Source organism: Stigmatopora nigra, chromosome 14, assembly GCF_051989575.1.
Source record: "Stigmatopora nigra isolate UIUO_SnigA chromosome 14, RoL_Snig_1.1, whole genome shotgun sequence".
NCBI lineage: Eukaryota > Metazoa > Chordata > Actinopteri > Syngnathiformes > Syngnathidae > Stigmatopora > Stigmatopora nigra.
In genome coordinates, this window is record NC_135521.1 from 12,535,134 (window position 1) to 12,552,404 (window position 17,271).

The following is a 17,271-nucleotide window of genomic DNA, read 5'->3' on the forward strand; positions in this document are numbered from 1 at the left end:
GAAGATGAATGAAAAATGTGACCATTTCTAATTTTGGTGATAGAAATGAAGGGGGCTTTTAACTTCCACACTGATTAAAAACAAACTGAATCATTGCAGTGGTAACTGTGTCACATTTTATGTTGCATTTTATTTCCATAAACAATTGATTAGTCTGACCCCCTCCCCCAAAAAGAATAAATAAATAAAAGCCAAAAAAAAGAAAAAAATATAGCATTACACTGGGAAGACGTCCCAACACCTCCCCAACCTACTTTCTCTACGTGAGTGTGTGTATGTGTGTGTGTATATATATGCATGTGTATTTGTATGCATATACAGCAGTGCTTCTCAAATAGTGGGGCGCGCTCCCGGGGGGGGGGGGGGGGGGGTGTTATACCTGGGGGGGGGGGGGGGTGTAACCCTGGGGAACAGGATTTTATTTGGCCGTACTAGTATAAAGTGTAATTGCGCATCCATTACAGTAGCTGGCAGTGGCGCTCTCATTTATTTTTTTTTTATTTCAGGCATTGATGCACTTCAAATCTTTTCTGTTGCAGACTTAAAACAAGATTTAATAAAGTTATTCTTTGTAAGTTTGACTATATTTCTTTCCTTTTTCTTTAATGTTAATAAGGATAAAATGTTGTACAATTTTATAAAATGATTTTATTTATAGTCACGGTGGGAAGTGGGAGGGGGGCGAATAGTTTTCTTTCTTGCTAGGAGGGGCCTAACAGAAAATAATTGAGAAGCACTGATATACAGTAACACCTTGACACATGAGTATAATCCCAAGCAAATATTTCTATTGAGTTACGAGACAATTTTTGAGATACGAGCATGTGTGACAGACAGGAGATTCGAGACACAAGAGGTTGCTTATGTCTTTCTTGCCAGAACTCCCTTGTATACCTTCAAAAAATGAGTGGAACGTTGTGGGAGCTCAGTAGAGAGGAGGTGGTGGAAGAGGGAACCACCTCGCTACAAAGGAAATTAAGTTAGCGAACTGGCAAGTTTTCTGTTTTAGGGAAAAGAGGCACAGGCACCAGTTGGTAAGTAGTCGTGCGTTATACTATTGTTAGGACATTGTGGGTGTTATTTTCTGGATATTTCGAAGGGAAGACAAACGAAATAACCCTTGATAGGTTCCTTTTAAAATCTGGCTGAAAGGAAAGGAGGCAAGGATAAAACAGACGAACCCGGGAGAAGAAAGTAAAAAAAACAAAAAACAAATTAGAATTAACATTAGTGTAAAATTAGATTAAACATATTGGGTGTCTCTGTAGCGTAATCCAAGTTCATTTAAATGTTTGTTATATTACATGCGCATTGCCGTACAAAATGTTTCTTTCTCCCCTCCAGCACTACACATTGTACTGAATAATATCTCTTTTTATTATTCAACATCATAACCACTATAGTTATTGTTAGATGACAAATTATAAGAAATAAAAAGGTTTTTTTTCATTCCAATATCCAGTCTTTTTTTCTTCTTCAGAGGGTGGGAACAAATTAATTTGTATTTAGTTCATTTCTATGGTATAAGTTGACTTGAGATACGAGTAAATCGACATACGATCTCGGTCCCAGAAAGCATTAGGCTTGTATCTCAAGGTATTACTGTATATGTATAAAAATATGAATACAAACATACACATGGCAGCCTTAAGAAGAAAAAACAAAACAAAAAAAAGGAAAAATAAGGAGCCAGTCTTTGAGCTTAGACATGACTGACTGCAGTGTTGAGTACTTTTTCGCTAACTCGGCTCAGATTTCCGCTCCAACGACGTCACCAAAAATTGGAAATAAATCCAAAACTGGTTTCAACCAGCATACATTTTGTGATTATGGATATCTGTATGAATATATTCTGTATGTTCATTTAATACAGCCACACAAGTATTGACACATAGAGGGCGTACCTCCTCGTTTCCCCGGCCGTCCTCGACGGCGATGGTCGGCCAATTCCTTTTGGACTGGGAGAGCTGGTGTTAAACCATCACAATGTGAGTCAAATTCAATGGAATTAAAAAAAAAATCACTATGTGACGAATTAGGGGGTATATCCTGGTGGCACTCTTTTGTTTTCGGGGCATTTGAGTTCACTTCATCTTGATTGGAGGGAAATACCAATTTACTAACAATTTGGTTGAGGCCACTTCCTGTTGACCGGGGGAAATTTTACGGTGATCGAGTTATTTTCGGGTCAATTGTTATATTTTTGTCTCAATTACCAGTTCGGTTTTGGGGTGACTCCAGTTGACTTTGAGCTGCTTCCTGTTCAATTTGAGGCTCATTGTGGTCACATCCTGTTATTTTTGGGGCAATACCCATTCACTTTCTTTAATAAATTACTATTTTGGGCACAGTTCATTGTATTTGGGGCAATTCCTGTTCATTTTGGGATAATGGCAAGTCAAGGTCGGAAGTCATCCGAAGTGAGTATTCACTGCAAGCCCTCCGTGCCCAAGCAATTTGGATGCCTTTCGCCATCGTGGACAGCCAAAGACTTGTTTCATAGGCATCTTTGTGGAAATAATCACTGGAAACTCAACTTACCAGACATTTGTGGTCCATAAAACATAATTCTGTCACAGTTTGAATCTCACATGCATGAATCCCAGGTGGCTGGAGGGGCAGTTTATCTACTTGGGGACATGTGAGTGAAGCAGCGCTTATTTACATGATAGCTCACACACCCTTTGAAACAGTCTGCTAACAGTTTACAAATGGCTGTGTTCCATTCATTAATTCCCTGAACTCAGTGGATAGCTCTACAAAGATGGTGGGAAAAATTAATTGTAATTTTTTTTAAAATGTATTTATTTTCAATTGGAGGAGGGTGGGGTTAGGGGTTTCTGAAGAAAAAAAGAAAATAATCTTTTTCACAGTTGTGTGCTGCATTCAAGGGGGGTTGTACCTTTGAGATTCCTGAGCTCAGCCCAAACTCCTAAACAGGTTTTTTTTTGTTGCCCCACCTCATTTACCTACACAGTGGTTGAAGCACATGATGAATAATTCATATAGATAACATAAAGCTTTAATTAGGGTCAACTTTAGTGTTGTTTTTTTAACAATCCGTAAGAACTTTTTTTTCTTGGGCATGACATCCAATACAATTGTCTTGTTCTCCCTGTCAGAATTCCGCGGCAGTACCGTGTGACCAGTCAACCAGAACACCCAACAAACATAAGAAAAAAATTGGAAGGCAGATAATGTAGGGGGGGTTACCCTGCTGTTGAGTTGGGAGGGGAGGTGGTTCAACTTATTAGGATGACTCCATTGTTGTAATAGTGCTTATATTATGTGTATGGGTGTGTTGGTTAGGTCAGTCAGTATTTGATGTAAGGCAGTTTGGTGTTTTGCAGAGCCCACATAGACGTCTGTACCCCCTCCCCCAACTCAGGACACAAAGCAGCTCCCCCAACAAAAAAAATACAAAATAAAACATAAGCCAAAGAAAAAAACTGAAAATCTTAACAAGCCCCAATATACTTTTCTAAGCAAGTGTAATTTTTTTTCACCATCACTTGCTCCCCGTCTCTATATATCTATATACATATATCTATAATCTATAATAAATATATATGTATATATTTATATGCATATATATATATATATATATATATATATATATATATATATATATATATATATATATATATATATATATATATATATATATATATATATATATATATATATATATATATATATATATATATATATATATATATATATATATATATATATATATATATATATATATATATATATAATTATAGTCAAATCTGTCAGATTTTATTCACCTTGCGATGTCACTATATAAATGTCAAGATGCTAAATAATTATTTCGAAACAACAACAGTACCGTCAGTAGAGCTCCATCTATCCAGTCATTTGGGGAGGGAGAATGCAAAAAAAAGTGTCATCTTTGTCTTTCACTGTGGTCGGATGAACATTTAGTGTTTCAACTTGCTGTGATTGGTCTCTCGTCCCCCTGCAACTCAGTCCGTCAAAAAAAAAAAAAAAAAAAAAAAGAAATGCCCCACACCCTTTTTTTTGTATTTAGTATGACCCCGAAAACATAGAACCACGCACACACGCGCACACGTGCACACGCGCACACACACAAAATCTTCATTTCGGTCCAGAATGGATGGCACTGAGAAACTCATGCAGGGGGTTCACAGTCACAGTAATCAATGGCGATAAGACTTTTTTCATTTTGAGTAACATAACGATGACACTAAAACTTTATATGAAACATAGCTGTAAAAAGAGGTGTGTGTGTGTGTTTGTGTGTGTGTGTGCGCATGGTAGGGAGGGAGATTGGGCAAGTAGGCCGTGCCAGCTCAGAGCTTCTCCAGGGATGGGATCCAGATGTACGGACCCGACTGCTCCTCGATGATCATCTTGATTTTATTGTAGATTTCCTCCAGCAAGTCCCCTTGGACGATGGCTGCAAGTGCAAACAGGTCCATCAGCCAGAACCAGCAATTGACGACAGTAAGGGACGAACCAAAGTTGCTCTTAAAAAAAAAGCTGTTTTCACTAGGAGTTCACAGTAACTTTGGCAAGGTAGGACTTCGGCTTAAATTAATAAATGCATAAACAACCATACTACCGTGATCCTTCTGGACTTCATGGCTTCACTACAGTAATACCTCGAATATTGCAGTTAATGTCGACCAGACATGGCCGCGATAAACGAAAAATTGCATAGTCACCCCTATTTAAAAAAAACTTTTTTTTTTACTTCAGTGCCGAGTCCTAGAAGCAAGCGGGGTACAGAGGAAGTGGCTTCCGCTTGCGAATTTCAGCGTGGATTTTCACATTTTTATGAACTTACCAAATAATGTAAATAACAAAAAACATTTCCTTCCGGAAAAAAAAACAGGATGTAGTGTAGCCACGATATTCGATACCCCTCATTTTTTATCCAAAAAGAGCTTTTTGAGTGGCCAGGAGCCTCTGTGAGAGTGGATTTTTTTAAAATCAGAAATGCCAGCCCTGTGTAATCTTACGTAAATATTTTCTTGAAATTTTACTCGGATCTCAATTGCTCGTATGTGAAGGTATTACTGTATGCTAATAAAACAATGTGATCAGGCCCAATTTCCAATCACATAATGACATCGGGGGACATATCTATTTTCAAAATAAGTTCCCGATTGGAAGAGGGAGGTCTCGGCGTTACCTGTGAAAAACTCCCCAAAGTCCTGCTCCAGCTTGACGGCCTTGTCAAAGACTTTGTTGGCCTGCTCGTACGTCTGCCGCTTGTTCATTTCCCTGTGGAGTCAGAACGTCAAGGTCAGCGTCATGCATCGACTTGACTCAAGGCGAACCACCTACATGAGGGCTTCAATGGATTTCGGTTTAATAAAGATGGCAATGGGGTAGAGTTGTGCTTGCTGCAGTCGCTTGATGGCGTTGCCGGAAACGTCCAGAATGCAGTGCTTCCCCTGCTGTTGGACCAAAACACCCACCTTTGTCATGAAGCGTCCAAACCCAACCCGCGGACCACGGCGCCCCTTACCCTTTCGGCCACAGTCCTAACGGACAAGACACTGGTCCCATAGAGGTTCTCGTTGAACTGTCCCGCCTCGATGAACTTGTTATCTTGGATGTCCTTCTCCATCTGCTCGCGCGAGCCCACAAAGTGGTAATCTTGCCCGTCCATCTCATTCTCTCGCCTGGGGCGGGTTGTGTCTGTCGGACAGAGTTGGAGTGGGGGAATTGTGTCAAACAGTACATACGAGCACACCGATATACGAGCATTTCCAGATAAGAGTAAAATTTGGAGCAATTAATAATCTCTAGATACGCAACAAATTTCAAGATACGAGAAAGCCAGGTGGACAAGACGAGAGGCTGTTTAGGATTTTAGCACACCGTCCTTTTTGGCGCATCTCTTTCGTGCATAACATATCTACGAGCATTGGAAGGAGCGCTGCATATTTTTCAGTATTTTTTTTCTGTCACTCAGCGCGAATGGCGGAGCAATCGTTAATACGAGTAGTATATATTACTTCTCGTTGGCTTCTTATAAGAGCATCAGGGGCACTGGCTCTTTCCCCGCAACTTCCTCTTTGTAAAGTCTCTGAAAACAACGGGCGGAGCGTTGCATTTATTCAGTGTTTTTTCCCGCCCCCTTAGCCTGTTAGCTCCCGTTGGCGGAGCAATTGCTAATACAAAACTACTTCTCGTTGGCAAGTGGTCTTGCATTATCCTATTGTGAGGACACTTGTGTGCATCATTAGGGTAGATTGGATTATTTTGAAGGGAATACAAAAGCAAACAGACCATCGATAGCGAAAGTCAGGAGTGAGGCGGGGCAAATAGAGCCAAGCCGGAAGAAGAAAGGTATCAAACTTTAACACAAAATTAGCATTAAGTTTAGTGTAAGGTTAGATTAAACTTATTTCCGAGTGTGTCTAAATCTAATATCCTGTTTTTGGCGAATTCATTTGTTTTTAGTTCATTTCAATGGGAAACGTTGGTTCGAGTTACGAGAATATCGCCATACAAGCTCAGTCCCGGAACCAATTAAGGTCGTATCTCGAGGTACCACTGTACACTGTTCTCCATATTGTTCCAACATCCTACCATTACCCTAACTGCCGCACATATGGGCACTTTGGTTAAAGGTGATGAGTACCAACTACTACATCTATCTCGATAACAAATATTCGAAGGCCATATATTGCCTGATCAATTATAGCCAATATGCAATCATATTCCAAAAAAAATGACCCAACTTACTCACTAATGTAGTAACAATATTCTAATAAACCCAAAAATATCTTTAAAAACATGTACAATGCATGATGTGTCATTTCCAAGCTAGCTAGGTATGAATATATAACAAATATGAAATAGACGAGGAACCCAACACCATTTTCATTCCCAGCCCTTGTTCATTCGAACCCAAAAAATGACATCAAGAGTGCGGATTTTATCTAAATAAAAAGCAAACTACTATAAAAAAAAATTGCCAACCGCATCTTTCAGAATGGATGTCTTTTGAAAGTTATTGTTTCGTATCCGAAATATGTAAGTGCAGACATCTATCTGCAAGTCGATTGTGACGTGCATTAAAATTTTTAGTATTCACCAGAAGCGTGCCCAGTTGGCTGCTAAATGTAACCTTGACAGTGGGTAAAAAAAAAGTGCACTTCAGCATTTTCCTCATGCATGTGAATGAGTTTAAAATGTTTTTTTCCTTCAAAAATTAAAAAAACAGCCAAGTTTTCTTTCATATGTTTGGAGTGTTACATTTTAACCGTGAAGATTGCCTTTTGGAGAAAACAGCTATTTGTTGATAGCGGTTAGCACAACTACAGACGGGCGTTTTCCATTAGCCTCAATGCCAACGCTGTACAAAGTTTAATATAGATCTGATTTCATATTTTGTATGTCTGAACTTTAGTTTTACAGTGTTAGTTACCATTAAACACCTGTGAACGGAACTGTGGTCACATATGCAATCAATGTATGATGTTTTAACACGCACATGGGGAGAGTGCATGCAGCACAAATGGCGATTAATTTTGGCCAGAAAAATTACTGACCTCTTATTTATTGTGCGATTATTGACATAGAACATCTTGCAACAAACTTCCTATTTCTTTTTCCGTTTGCTGAATAGTTTTAACGTTCACTTTAGTGTCACAGATTTTTAACAATGGCTTTTCTTGCGGTAGTTTTAAAGCAGGATGTCGATCTATTGACCACATGTCACATAATGCATTTATACCACAATCGTTTGATAATACAACATGCAAGTATTTAGGTATTTTTTCACACATTTTTTCTTTAAGTATCTAAACCAGGGGTGTCAAACATACGGCCCGCGGGCCGCATGCGGCCCATCTGGTGGTTTGGGAAGAAAGCTGCATTGTATAAAAAAAAATTGAATTTTCTTTAAAATTTGTAGTTCTTGTATTATCCGCCAGGGGACGCAGTGTTTTAATACGTGCTGACAACATGAATTGACATTTATTTATGTTCTTATGTTATTCTCTTGTTCATAATGTAAAAGGAAAATTCTTTTAATAAACATTTTGATAATTGACTCATTCTTTGCACTAATTATTAGTATTAGTGACTAATACAAAGGAAAAAAGTGGGCTCATTGTTAGTTCTATGTAATTTTGCAATGAGTTTACTGGTCCGGCCCGCTTGATCTCAAATTAAGCTGTATTCGGCCCGCAGACCAAAAGGAGACACCCCTAATCTAAACCAAAGTAGGGTGCCAGTACACTGTACTGCTTTGCCTGTGAAATTTGCATCCAGTAGGACATTTCGCGTAAGTAGAACATTTTCCAAGAAAAACAGTTTGTGCATTGGCGCATGAATTCGGCTGGACTTACGAGGTACGCAGGAGCCGAACTTGTGGGGGAACTCGGAGATGAGGTCGTCGTTGACACGGTCCTTCATGGGGCCTAGAATGATCACGGGTCTTGTGTAGTGGACTGAGGGAAACAAAAACGTCATTGTCAAATATGGATGATAGATGATTCTAACAGGCTAACGACCAGTACGGAGATAAATCAGCTAAATAAATTGGATTTTGAATATACATTTTTAATTTAATCTTTAGCACTGAAATTTAGTTGCATAATTAGTCTGTCATAAAAAAATGATTTTTCACGTCCAACTGAATTTCTTGCAATTGGATTTTGTGGCAATTTCGGGGAAAATGATTGAAGTGACTGAAGTTTTTGTGTTTTCCACAAAATTTCGATAACACAAATTTTATATGAATTTCTGACAGATTTTATTTAATATCAAAATCCCGAAAAAACGAATCACCAAAAACAGTCGCAAACAAACTTTTTGCAACTAAAATTTGATGCTAAGAAATGAAAAATTAATATTCAAATGACGATGAATGTTATACAGATTTTATTCATCAATTTAATGGGAAATAAAAATTGAATCACCAAAATAAAATAAATGTTTTGAAGAATTCAGTCGTAAAATAAAACCCTACCCGAAAGTCATTATCCAACTCGACAAATGCCTTAAAATTAAATTCATACATTAAGAATATTAATTTAGAATAAATCAATTCACTGGCTGCCAATGAAAGCAATAGATTTGGACTGAAATGGTTGGTAATGATTGATTGGAGCCAGAAATCCAAAATTTGATGGATTATATTTCTGTTGATTTATTTCTGTTGTTTTAGAATAAATACGTTGAGGCGAGGTACGAAGAATTAGGACCCAATGGTGGGGAAGCATACCTGTCAACTGGTACGTTCTCGCCGTAATTGGTACAACTGAAAGCCCATTTTTATATTGGTACGCTGTACACATGAAAATGGTACGCTAAACGGTGATTTTGAGAAAAAAAAATAAATTAAGGCACTTTCTAGCCATTTTTCACCATCCGCCATTGTTTCTTCCCGGAAACGCATGTCTGCCAAGTGATATATGTACCGGCGCCTCTGATTGGCTAAAAAAAAAAGATCATGATAAACATTTCGTTTTGTAACACTTTCACCATGTGATTTCCGTTTCCTGTTCCCTTGTTTATGTTTACTTTCAAAGCAACTTTGAAAGCAATAAACACATAAACATACATTTTCTACTTGTTGTTCGTGATTTTTTACAAAAAAGTAAAGTGGTAAGATTTTCCATGTATTTATACATATATGTAAGGGCGAAAACAAAATTTGGTAAGATCACAAATGGTTCGAGGTTGACAGGTATGGGGAAGCAGGCGAGGACGAGGGAAATAGTGTCCTTAACCAAAACTTGAATAATTTAGGCAGAATCTTACAAAATAACAAAGACTTGGTAAACAAAACCAAACCGGACTAGGGAAAACACGGAGAATCGAGGAACGAGGTAATATGGATACATGACAAGGGAATTTTGGCAGACGATCCGACAATGACATAATCAGTGGGGTTTAAATAGACAAAACCAGAACTCATTTTGAATCACGCGCAGCCGCACGAGCACAACGGCAAGCCAGGAGGTACAAAGAGTCGGTCGGGAAAAGGCAAAGGGAAAAACAATAAGAGGATACTCTTGACAGGTTGGCTATCATTATCAGTGTCAACAAATGAGTTCAATTTAAATTGAATTTGGATAGTTCAAATTGTAGTCAACTATTTTATGGTTCAAAATTTACACCAACCTTACTAGTAGCAAATTGATATCATGAAAAAGAAATTTGAAATGGACTTACTTTCTTGCCGTATGACTGGCTCATAGGAGAGGATTGTGTCTTCCTGGCCCTCTGTGATAATGAATAAACACAAAAAAAACCAAGATAAATGAAGTCATCAGATGGCCGATCTCAAGCTGCGAGTCCGAATGCGGTTGTTCCTTGCGGGACAGATGGCATGCTCGGCTGGTTATCCGTTCTGTGCTTTAATTTCCAGACGGCGGAAGGACTCACTTGAACTGCTTTCGCTGTCGCTCGTGTTGGACGTCAAGCATTCTGAAATAAAAGAGCAAAAAAATTTTGCGGCTAAACAGGAAAAACACAAAAACAAGCCGCAGTGAAATGTACGTTTGGCATGTAACTTGATGAGGAGAGGGGGGGGAAAAGAGGCTTTAACAGAGAGCAGGTCATAATTATACCAAAGGGTGACGGGAAATCAATTGTGTCCTATGGCCATTTTATTGAATGAGACGCGGCCCTACTCGGAACATGCTCGGCAATACAATAAAACCAATGCGTTGCTTAATTTGACACAACTTCTCTGCAACCATTCTAGCGTGGACTTCTCAAATGAAAACTCAAGACTAGGTAGTTAAATATCTTTTTTAAGTATTGAAGGATTATCCCGTGTTCACATACAAGTAAATCGCTGCCATCAAAGTTTGAGTACTATCTAACACGGCGTTCTCAGCAAATAAATTCTGTTGAAAAAAAGCAGGTGGGAAACAATTTATGGCAAAAAAAATGTTCACAAAATGCAAAAATTAACAGGGTTTTTTCAAGTTTCCAAAAGTAAAATTATTATTTTTTTTTAAATACCTTCTTAGTTGGTTATAAAAGTGGTCTTTTTAAAGAAGAAAATGTAATACCATAAACATGTACATTTTGCAGCCAACCTCACCTAAAAAATTAAAAAACATTTTAGTTGCATTTTTTGGTTGGCAAAATTCAGTAACAAAATATTGTTGCAAAAATGAGTTCCTCCCAAAAGCAATGGCTAAAAAAGTTAAAAAAGGTTAGTTGCTAAATCAGTTGAGTAATATTTGATTCCCAAAAAATTAGCTTTACAAACATTTGGTTTACAAACAAATTTACTTTGACAAAAAAGTTGCGGTTGCAAAAACTTAATTTAGTGGCAGTTAAATGTTTTTGTGAATGAAGTTAAGCAAATGGATTTTTATGCTGGAAAAAATTACATTTACATTTATTTACATTAAAATATATATTTTTTTCACCACTAATCTAGAAATCCAAATTAATATTTTTTTGCCCTTTATTATGAATAATAATGTTTAAAATAAAAAGAAATAACTGACAAATTTAAATTAAAAATTAAATCTTTTTACACTTCATGAAAAAGTAAAAACTACGAAAAATATGAGAATACTCCCTCGACCAAGGGTGTCAGACTCTGGTTGGTTCGCGGGCCGCATTAACGTCAACTCGGTTTCTTGTGGGCCGGACCATTTTAGATATAATATTTTGAATTTTTTTTTAAATGGATTAAAAGAAATGTAATAAAAGACGTGAATATTCAGTTTTTTAAAGATCCAAAACAATGTAATTTTAGATTTTATATATATTTGTAAATTTTACAAAAGGATTTCTAAACTAAAAACAGAAATAATTGATTAAAAAATACAATTCTTGATTTAAAAGGGAGAAAAAAAATCTGGAACTTTAATATACATCTATACTTCATTTTAATTTAATTTTTATTTACTTTCTGGGCCGCACAAAATGATGCGGGGGGCCAGAGTTGGCCCCTGGGCCGCCACTCTGACACCGGTGCCCTAGACGGACAATCATGCTAAATTGCCCCTGGCTATGGGTGTGAATGTGAATGGTTGTTTCCTGCGATTGGCTGGCCACCAATTCAGGGTGACCCCGCCTGATGCCCGTAGTTAGCTGATGAATGAATGAACGGTCAATGGCAGTGAATCAGTTAAGGGCCACCGCCAAATAAATTATTCCGAGGATAATGTAAAATATATATAGTATTTTTTGGACTAAGTGACATTTTAGTATATATTATACTTTTGGAAGGCCATTTTTTAAAGATATTTTTAGAAAAAAAAACACGTTAAAGTAACAATAATAAAATGGAGGAATAAAATGGCTTAAGAAGCTTCTGATAACGTACCAGTTTTACAGTTTACTAGTACCCGCACCCCACCAAAACCCAACAGAACAGGCTGTCGTGCTCAAAGAGAAATAAAAGGATCGCTTGAGAATTTGTCACATTGCCAGCCAAATTATGAAAAAAAGTGCAACATAATAGTTTTTGCATTTAAATCATGGGTGATTACATTAATCGGATGATAACTATGAACTGCATGTGACTAATTATGATTAAAAGTTTTAATCGCTTGAAATTAGTAATGTATATATTTAAACAACTATGAAAATAAAGAGAAAATGTCCAGTACCTGCAGAAAAGGCAATAAATTCTACACAGTAGCCTGCATTGATAAATATAAGAAATAACGTAGTCAGCATTTAAGTGACTACCTCCAACTAGTGTTAAAGCTGTGGCTGTATTTAAGATTCATTTTTTGAGGGTGGGAGGGGTTTGTCAATCAATGATATTTTGTAATAATCTCCTGGGCAGCAGGTGGCCCCAGGTAGATTTTTAGGACACCCCTGCGATACTAGATTGGAAGTTGTTTGGTTTCACAGGCTTCATCTTCAGCTTCATCGCTTGTGTGGACACAAAATTATTTTTCGCCCAATTTTAGAAAAATTAAGTCATACTGGTAGCTGGGGGGTTATTGGTTGGACAAATATTAGACTCAAATTGTTATATTTTAATACAGTGTTCCCTCGCTTATCGCAGTTAATGGGGACCGGGACCCCCTACAATGAGTGCATTTCAGCGAAGTAGGGGTGCGCGTTCAAAAATGCTTAAAGAAACGTGTAACACGTGCACAAAAGCACCACCAAGCAAAAACATCATAGTAGTCCGTATGGAGGATCTTCTGCAGTTTTTTTGCACATAAGAAACATCGTTATTGGGAGTTGTGAACATTGTTTTTTTTGGGCAGTGAAGATGAGCCATGACGTCATCAATGCGATTCCTGAACTCTCACCATGTTATTGACCATTTCTTTGATGCAATTACTAATTCTTATTGAATATTTTGTTTCCACCTCTTGTAAGATGATGTAATTTATAATTTCAACCTAATATCTTTACATTTTTTATATATTTTTTTCCTGAAAAAAATCCGCGAAGCTCTGAGTCCGCAATAGCTGAAGCGCGAAGTAGCGAGGGATTACTGTATTACGTGAACCGGAAATTGCTTGGAATCCACTGACCTGACTTTTGGTTGGAGTGAAAAATGTAATATTGAAAGAACTTTTTTGTGTTTGATTCTATATCATTAATAGAGCCAAAAGAGTTTAACATTTTAAGATGTACAGGTGATGGTGCCTTGAGATTGATACAAAGCAAAAATTATGCCTCTGCTCAAAAAGATTTGTTAAACTGCTCTAAATCGGGAGACACAACTACCCTTCCGAGGAAACCCCGACAACGACGCGGGTGGCACCAAAGGTGAGCTAGGCCGCGTGGTTTAGGAGGCGCATGCAAACTTTTCTTTTTCCCCTTTGGGGGTGCTCGGGGGACGACCACAAGCGACACTTACTCAAACTCTTTGATCCATAAAAGTCATCGCTTAACCCTGGGAAGTCCTAGGTGTCCCAACAGGTGAGAGCAGAGAACAGACAAAGACAAGAAAAGAGCAGACAGGAAGAAGTTAGTGATAGCCTGGTCAGACAGGAAGAGGCGTGCCGAAGTGGCTTTACGCCGGCACAAGAAAGGGAGAATGGCTGATGAAAAGACAGAACTCAAGTCAGACAGAAGGAAAAGAAAGGATGAAGCCCCGCCCCTATCAGCTTGATTTTTTTTTTTTTGCGGGACAGTGAACGTCACACAGCTGATACTCACGTTCAGACTCCACCAAGTCGTGCACAATATTCTCCTTGCTCTTGTAAAACGGGAACTTGCGTGACAGGTTGAAGCTTTTTTTGCGCTTTACTTTGACTGGATGCTTTGTGGGCGTGGGAGAAGAGGCGGGGTCGGCGGGAGGATGACAGGGCAAACCCAAACACACACACACAAAATAACAAACAAACAAAAACAGAATGGATTTCAGTGACGGTCCTCAACATGCATGCAAAACAAGAACATGGAATGTTTGGCAAACTTATAAAAAAAAAAGACAAATGGCAAGCGTGTCACAGGTGGAAATGAGCCATGTATTTCTGTAAACACGAGAAAAAAAATACCATACCATTCACAATTATCAGGATTATACAACTTTCAACATACATGTACGGTCCTTAATGTATGCATGTTCGTTATCAAAATAGCCATCCTAGACATCAACCGCTACAAAAATAACATCCCTGCACTTGTGTTAAGAAAGAGGAGAAAAGTAAAAATATATTTTCTTATTGATTTGATTCATATTTCAATGAGTTAAATCTAGTTTAATTTACTGTTCTATTACTCTGGCCTTTAAATGTGTTTTGGAATCAATAACTATTTGCTGAAAAAGAAACATTATAGAACAAGGTAAACGTATGATTGTCGTGCACGTAGATGTTTACAAATATCTCTTTAATATAATTTCTTTCCATTTTCTATTGTATGAATTTATTTAACTTTTTTTATTTTATATAACTGATTTTCTCCATACTTTAGCCATAGAATTCAAATCTGCAATTATTCTTTCTATGCAATTGGCATTTGTTATATTCTTATATTAGTGTTATTTTAAACAGATTCTTCATATATTTTCACTTGAGAGCAATTTAACTCTTCAGGCATATGCATAATTCTATTATTTTTTTAGTATTGTCTGAATTAGACTTATTTTCCCATATTGGATTAATTTGCTTGTCATGGCAGCACAATATTGTCTCAGTTGTTGAAAATGTATTGTTTTGGCACAAATATCTACTTTTGGGAGTTACTGGACGTTTGGTCGCAGGTCTTTTGGTCACTGGTCTTTTGGTCGTCTTTATGGTTGTCAAATGTACTTAGATAAACCCTAACCTTAACCCTAAACCTAACAGCGACCAACGGGGACCAAAAGAGCGGCAACCAAATGAACGGCGACCAAACGGCCGACCACCACTTTTGGGATATTTTAAGTACCACCTAGATACCCACTTAAGTAAAAGTTTGACTTGACACAAGATTGGAACAATGTAAAATTTGATTTACAAAAAAAGGCTTATAGGTGAAATATGGACTTAGTATCCTGAGATTTTGTAAGTGTTTGTATTAATGTATTGAATCTGCTTACCTCAAGGACTAGAATGATATTCGGTTTGCCCTCCAAAGAAAGGGGGGTCCTTGAGGCTAAGCGGTTTGGAAATTTTCACTTTTTCTAAAATAATGTATTTCAAAATGTTTAATTAAAAATGTTTACATTTTTTCCCAATAAAAAAAAAGTAAATAAAAGGAGAGACATTTGCTCTGAATTTAAATTAAAAATAAATTATTGACTGGTAACATTTTTTTAATATGTATATTTCTTGAAATAAATACAATTTGACAAAAGAAATAGATTCAACTATTTTCACTTTTTGTTTTGATTGTAAAGTGTAAACAGAAATGAAAAAAAAGGTTTCTAAAAAAGTAAATGGGAATATTTACTTTTTTACCCTCATAGCTGAATACATGTTTAGTTTAAAAATAAACACAGAATACGTGTATGCTGTTATATTTTTCGTAATTGTGAAAATTTGGAACAAAAACTATTAAAAAATGTTTTGGACCACCAAGGTTAACGTTACAATTTGATTAAACTAGTTATCAATGAATTAGAGAATCAATTAGTCAATTTATTGTGGCTGCCCTAACTAACATAACTAACATAGTGCCAGGGTCAAAACTGCCTGTCATGTGTTGCATGTATGGTGTTAATTTCAAAGCTCCCTTTTGGTCTACTTACCCTGTTGGACTCAATCATGCCTGTCCGGGCATGGAACTTGACCGTTTTTAACCTGGCTCGCTCCTTCTTCTCCACTCTAGAAAAAAAAATGTCACCATTGGAACTCCTTTTAATTAGTGGTAAGTCTAGCCTAATGAATGTCAATACAATTCATGTCACGATTTGATTGGATCGAATACTACTAAAACAATTATTGCGGTTTAGGTATATCACATTAGAAAACAAAAGAAGGGACAAAAGTGCATTTATATTAATTTAATTCTGATAATTCATTCAGCACAAATGTAAACATGTTTTTGTTTTATGTTTGAACAACATATGGCTTTCATTTTAACATTTTCTCAGTGTTAAGACCAAACAGCTCTAGTTCAAACCTGTTTAAATGCAGGATTCTAAATACGGGGGAAAACATCTTAAAGGATGTATATCACTCAATAATGAAGTTATTTTAACGGTAGGTCAAATTATTAGCAATTCAGGGTGTCTCCACCATCTACTTGGCTGGGTAAGGCTCCAAGAACCCCACTCCCCTTGTGAGGAAAAGGAGTACAGAAAATGAATAAATGAATGAATTAAGTGAGGCATGATTACTACCTCAGCACACCGAAATGTGCAGTTATTTTGTCAGATTGCAAGGCATTATACCTTGTTGCGGTCAACTAGTGTATGGGTTAAAGATCAATTTAGATGGACATTGATTCAATGCAAAATTCTGATATGTAATATTGCGATATATCGTAGAATCGATTTTTAAAAACACCTTAACCATTCATTAACGGCTATCTTCCACTCACTGCTCACCTTTTCTTGCTGGGAATAACCCCAATCTGCTCGCTCTCGCCATGAGGCGTGGCCAGCCTGGCCTGCCACCACTCGTCGTCGGACGCGTTGATCACGTGGAGAATGTCACCGTAAGAGAAGCTCAGTCCTTGGCTGGGCAGGCAGCTGTCCCTCGTCCGGTCGTAGTCGAACAAAGCTCTGCAAACGTTATAAGTAACTTGATTTGAAGTTCGGCTCAAACTTATATGCAACTTTGTGCTTTGTGCAATTACTTGGTAAGACCATGCACCAAAATTCGACATTCCTATTACGTCTCATAATTTCACAAGATTCCGCTCTAATCGTACCTGCTTTACAGG

The 17,271-nt window shown here is 37.3% G+C and overlaps 1 protein-coding gene across 9 annotated transcripts in view; it reads right to left on the reverse strand.

Annotated features, from left to right (window-relative positions):
* Positions 1 to 3,006: 3,006 nt before the first annotated feature.
* The window catches only part of dlg3 (discs, large homolog 3 (Drosophila)), a 124,748-nt gene continuing 110,483 nt past the window's right edge, over positions 3,007 to 17,271 (reverse strand). For 6 of the 9 annotated variants that reach the window (XM_077733081.1, XM_077733080.1, XM_077733079.1 and 3 more), the window contains 10 exons: positions 16,934 to 17,110; positions 16,133 to 16,208; positions 14,116 to 14,218; positions 10,402 to 10,443; positions 10,189 to 10,239; positions 8,358 to 8,459; positions 5,522 to 5,694; positions 5,338 to 5,450; positions 5,183 to 5,274; positions 3,007 to 4,444 (listed from right to left, as the gene is read on the reverse strand). In XM_077733081.1, the coding sequence (XP_077589207.1) occupies positions 4,338 to 4,444; positions 5,183 to 5,274; positions 5,338 to 5,450; positions 5,522 to 5,694; positions 8,358 to 8,459; positions 10,189 to 10,239; positions 10,402 to 10,443; positions 14,116 to 14,218; positions 16,133 to 16,208; positions 16,934 to 17,110 (1,036 nt within the window). In that variant the 3' untranslated portion in view covers positions 3,007 to 4,337. Of the gene's footprint in view, positions 4,445 to 5,182; positions 5,275 to 5,337; positions 5,451 to 5,521; positions 5,695 to 8,357; positions 8,460 to 10,188; positions 10,240 to 10,401; positions 10,444 to 13,813; positions 13,860 to 14,115; positions 14,219 to 16,132; positions 16,209 to 16,933; positions 17,111 to 17,271 lie in introns of all 9 variants that reach the window. The other 3 variants (XM_077733082.1, XM_077733084.1, XM_077733083.1) reach the window with 1 other exon arrangement.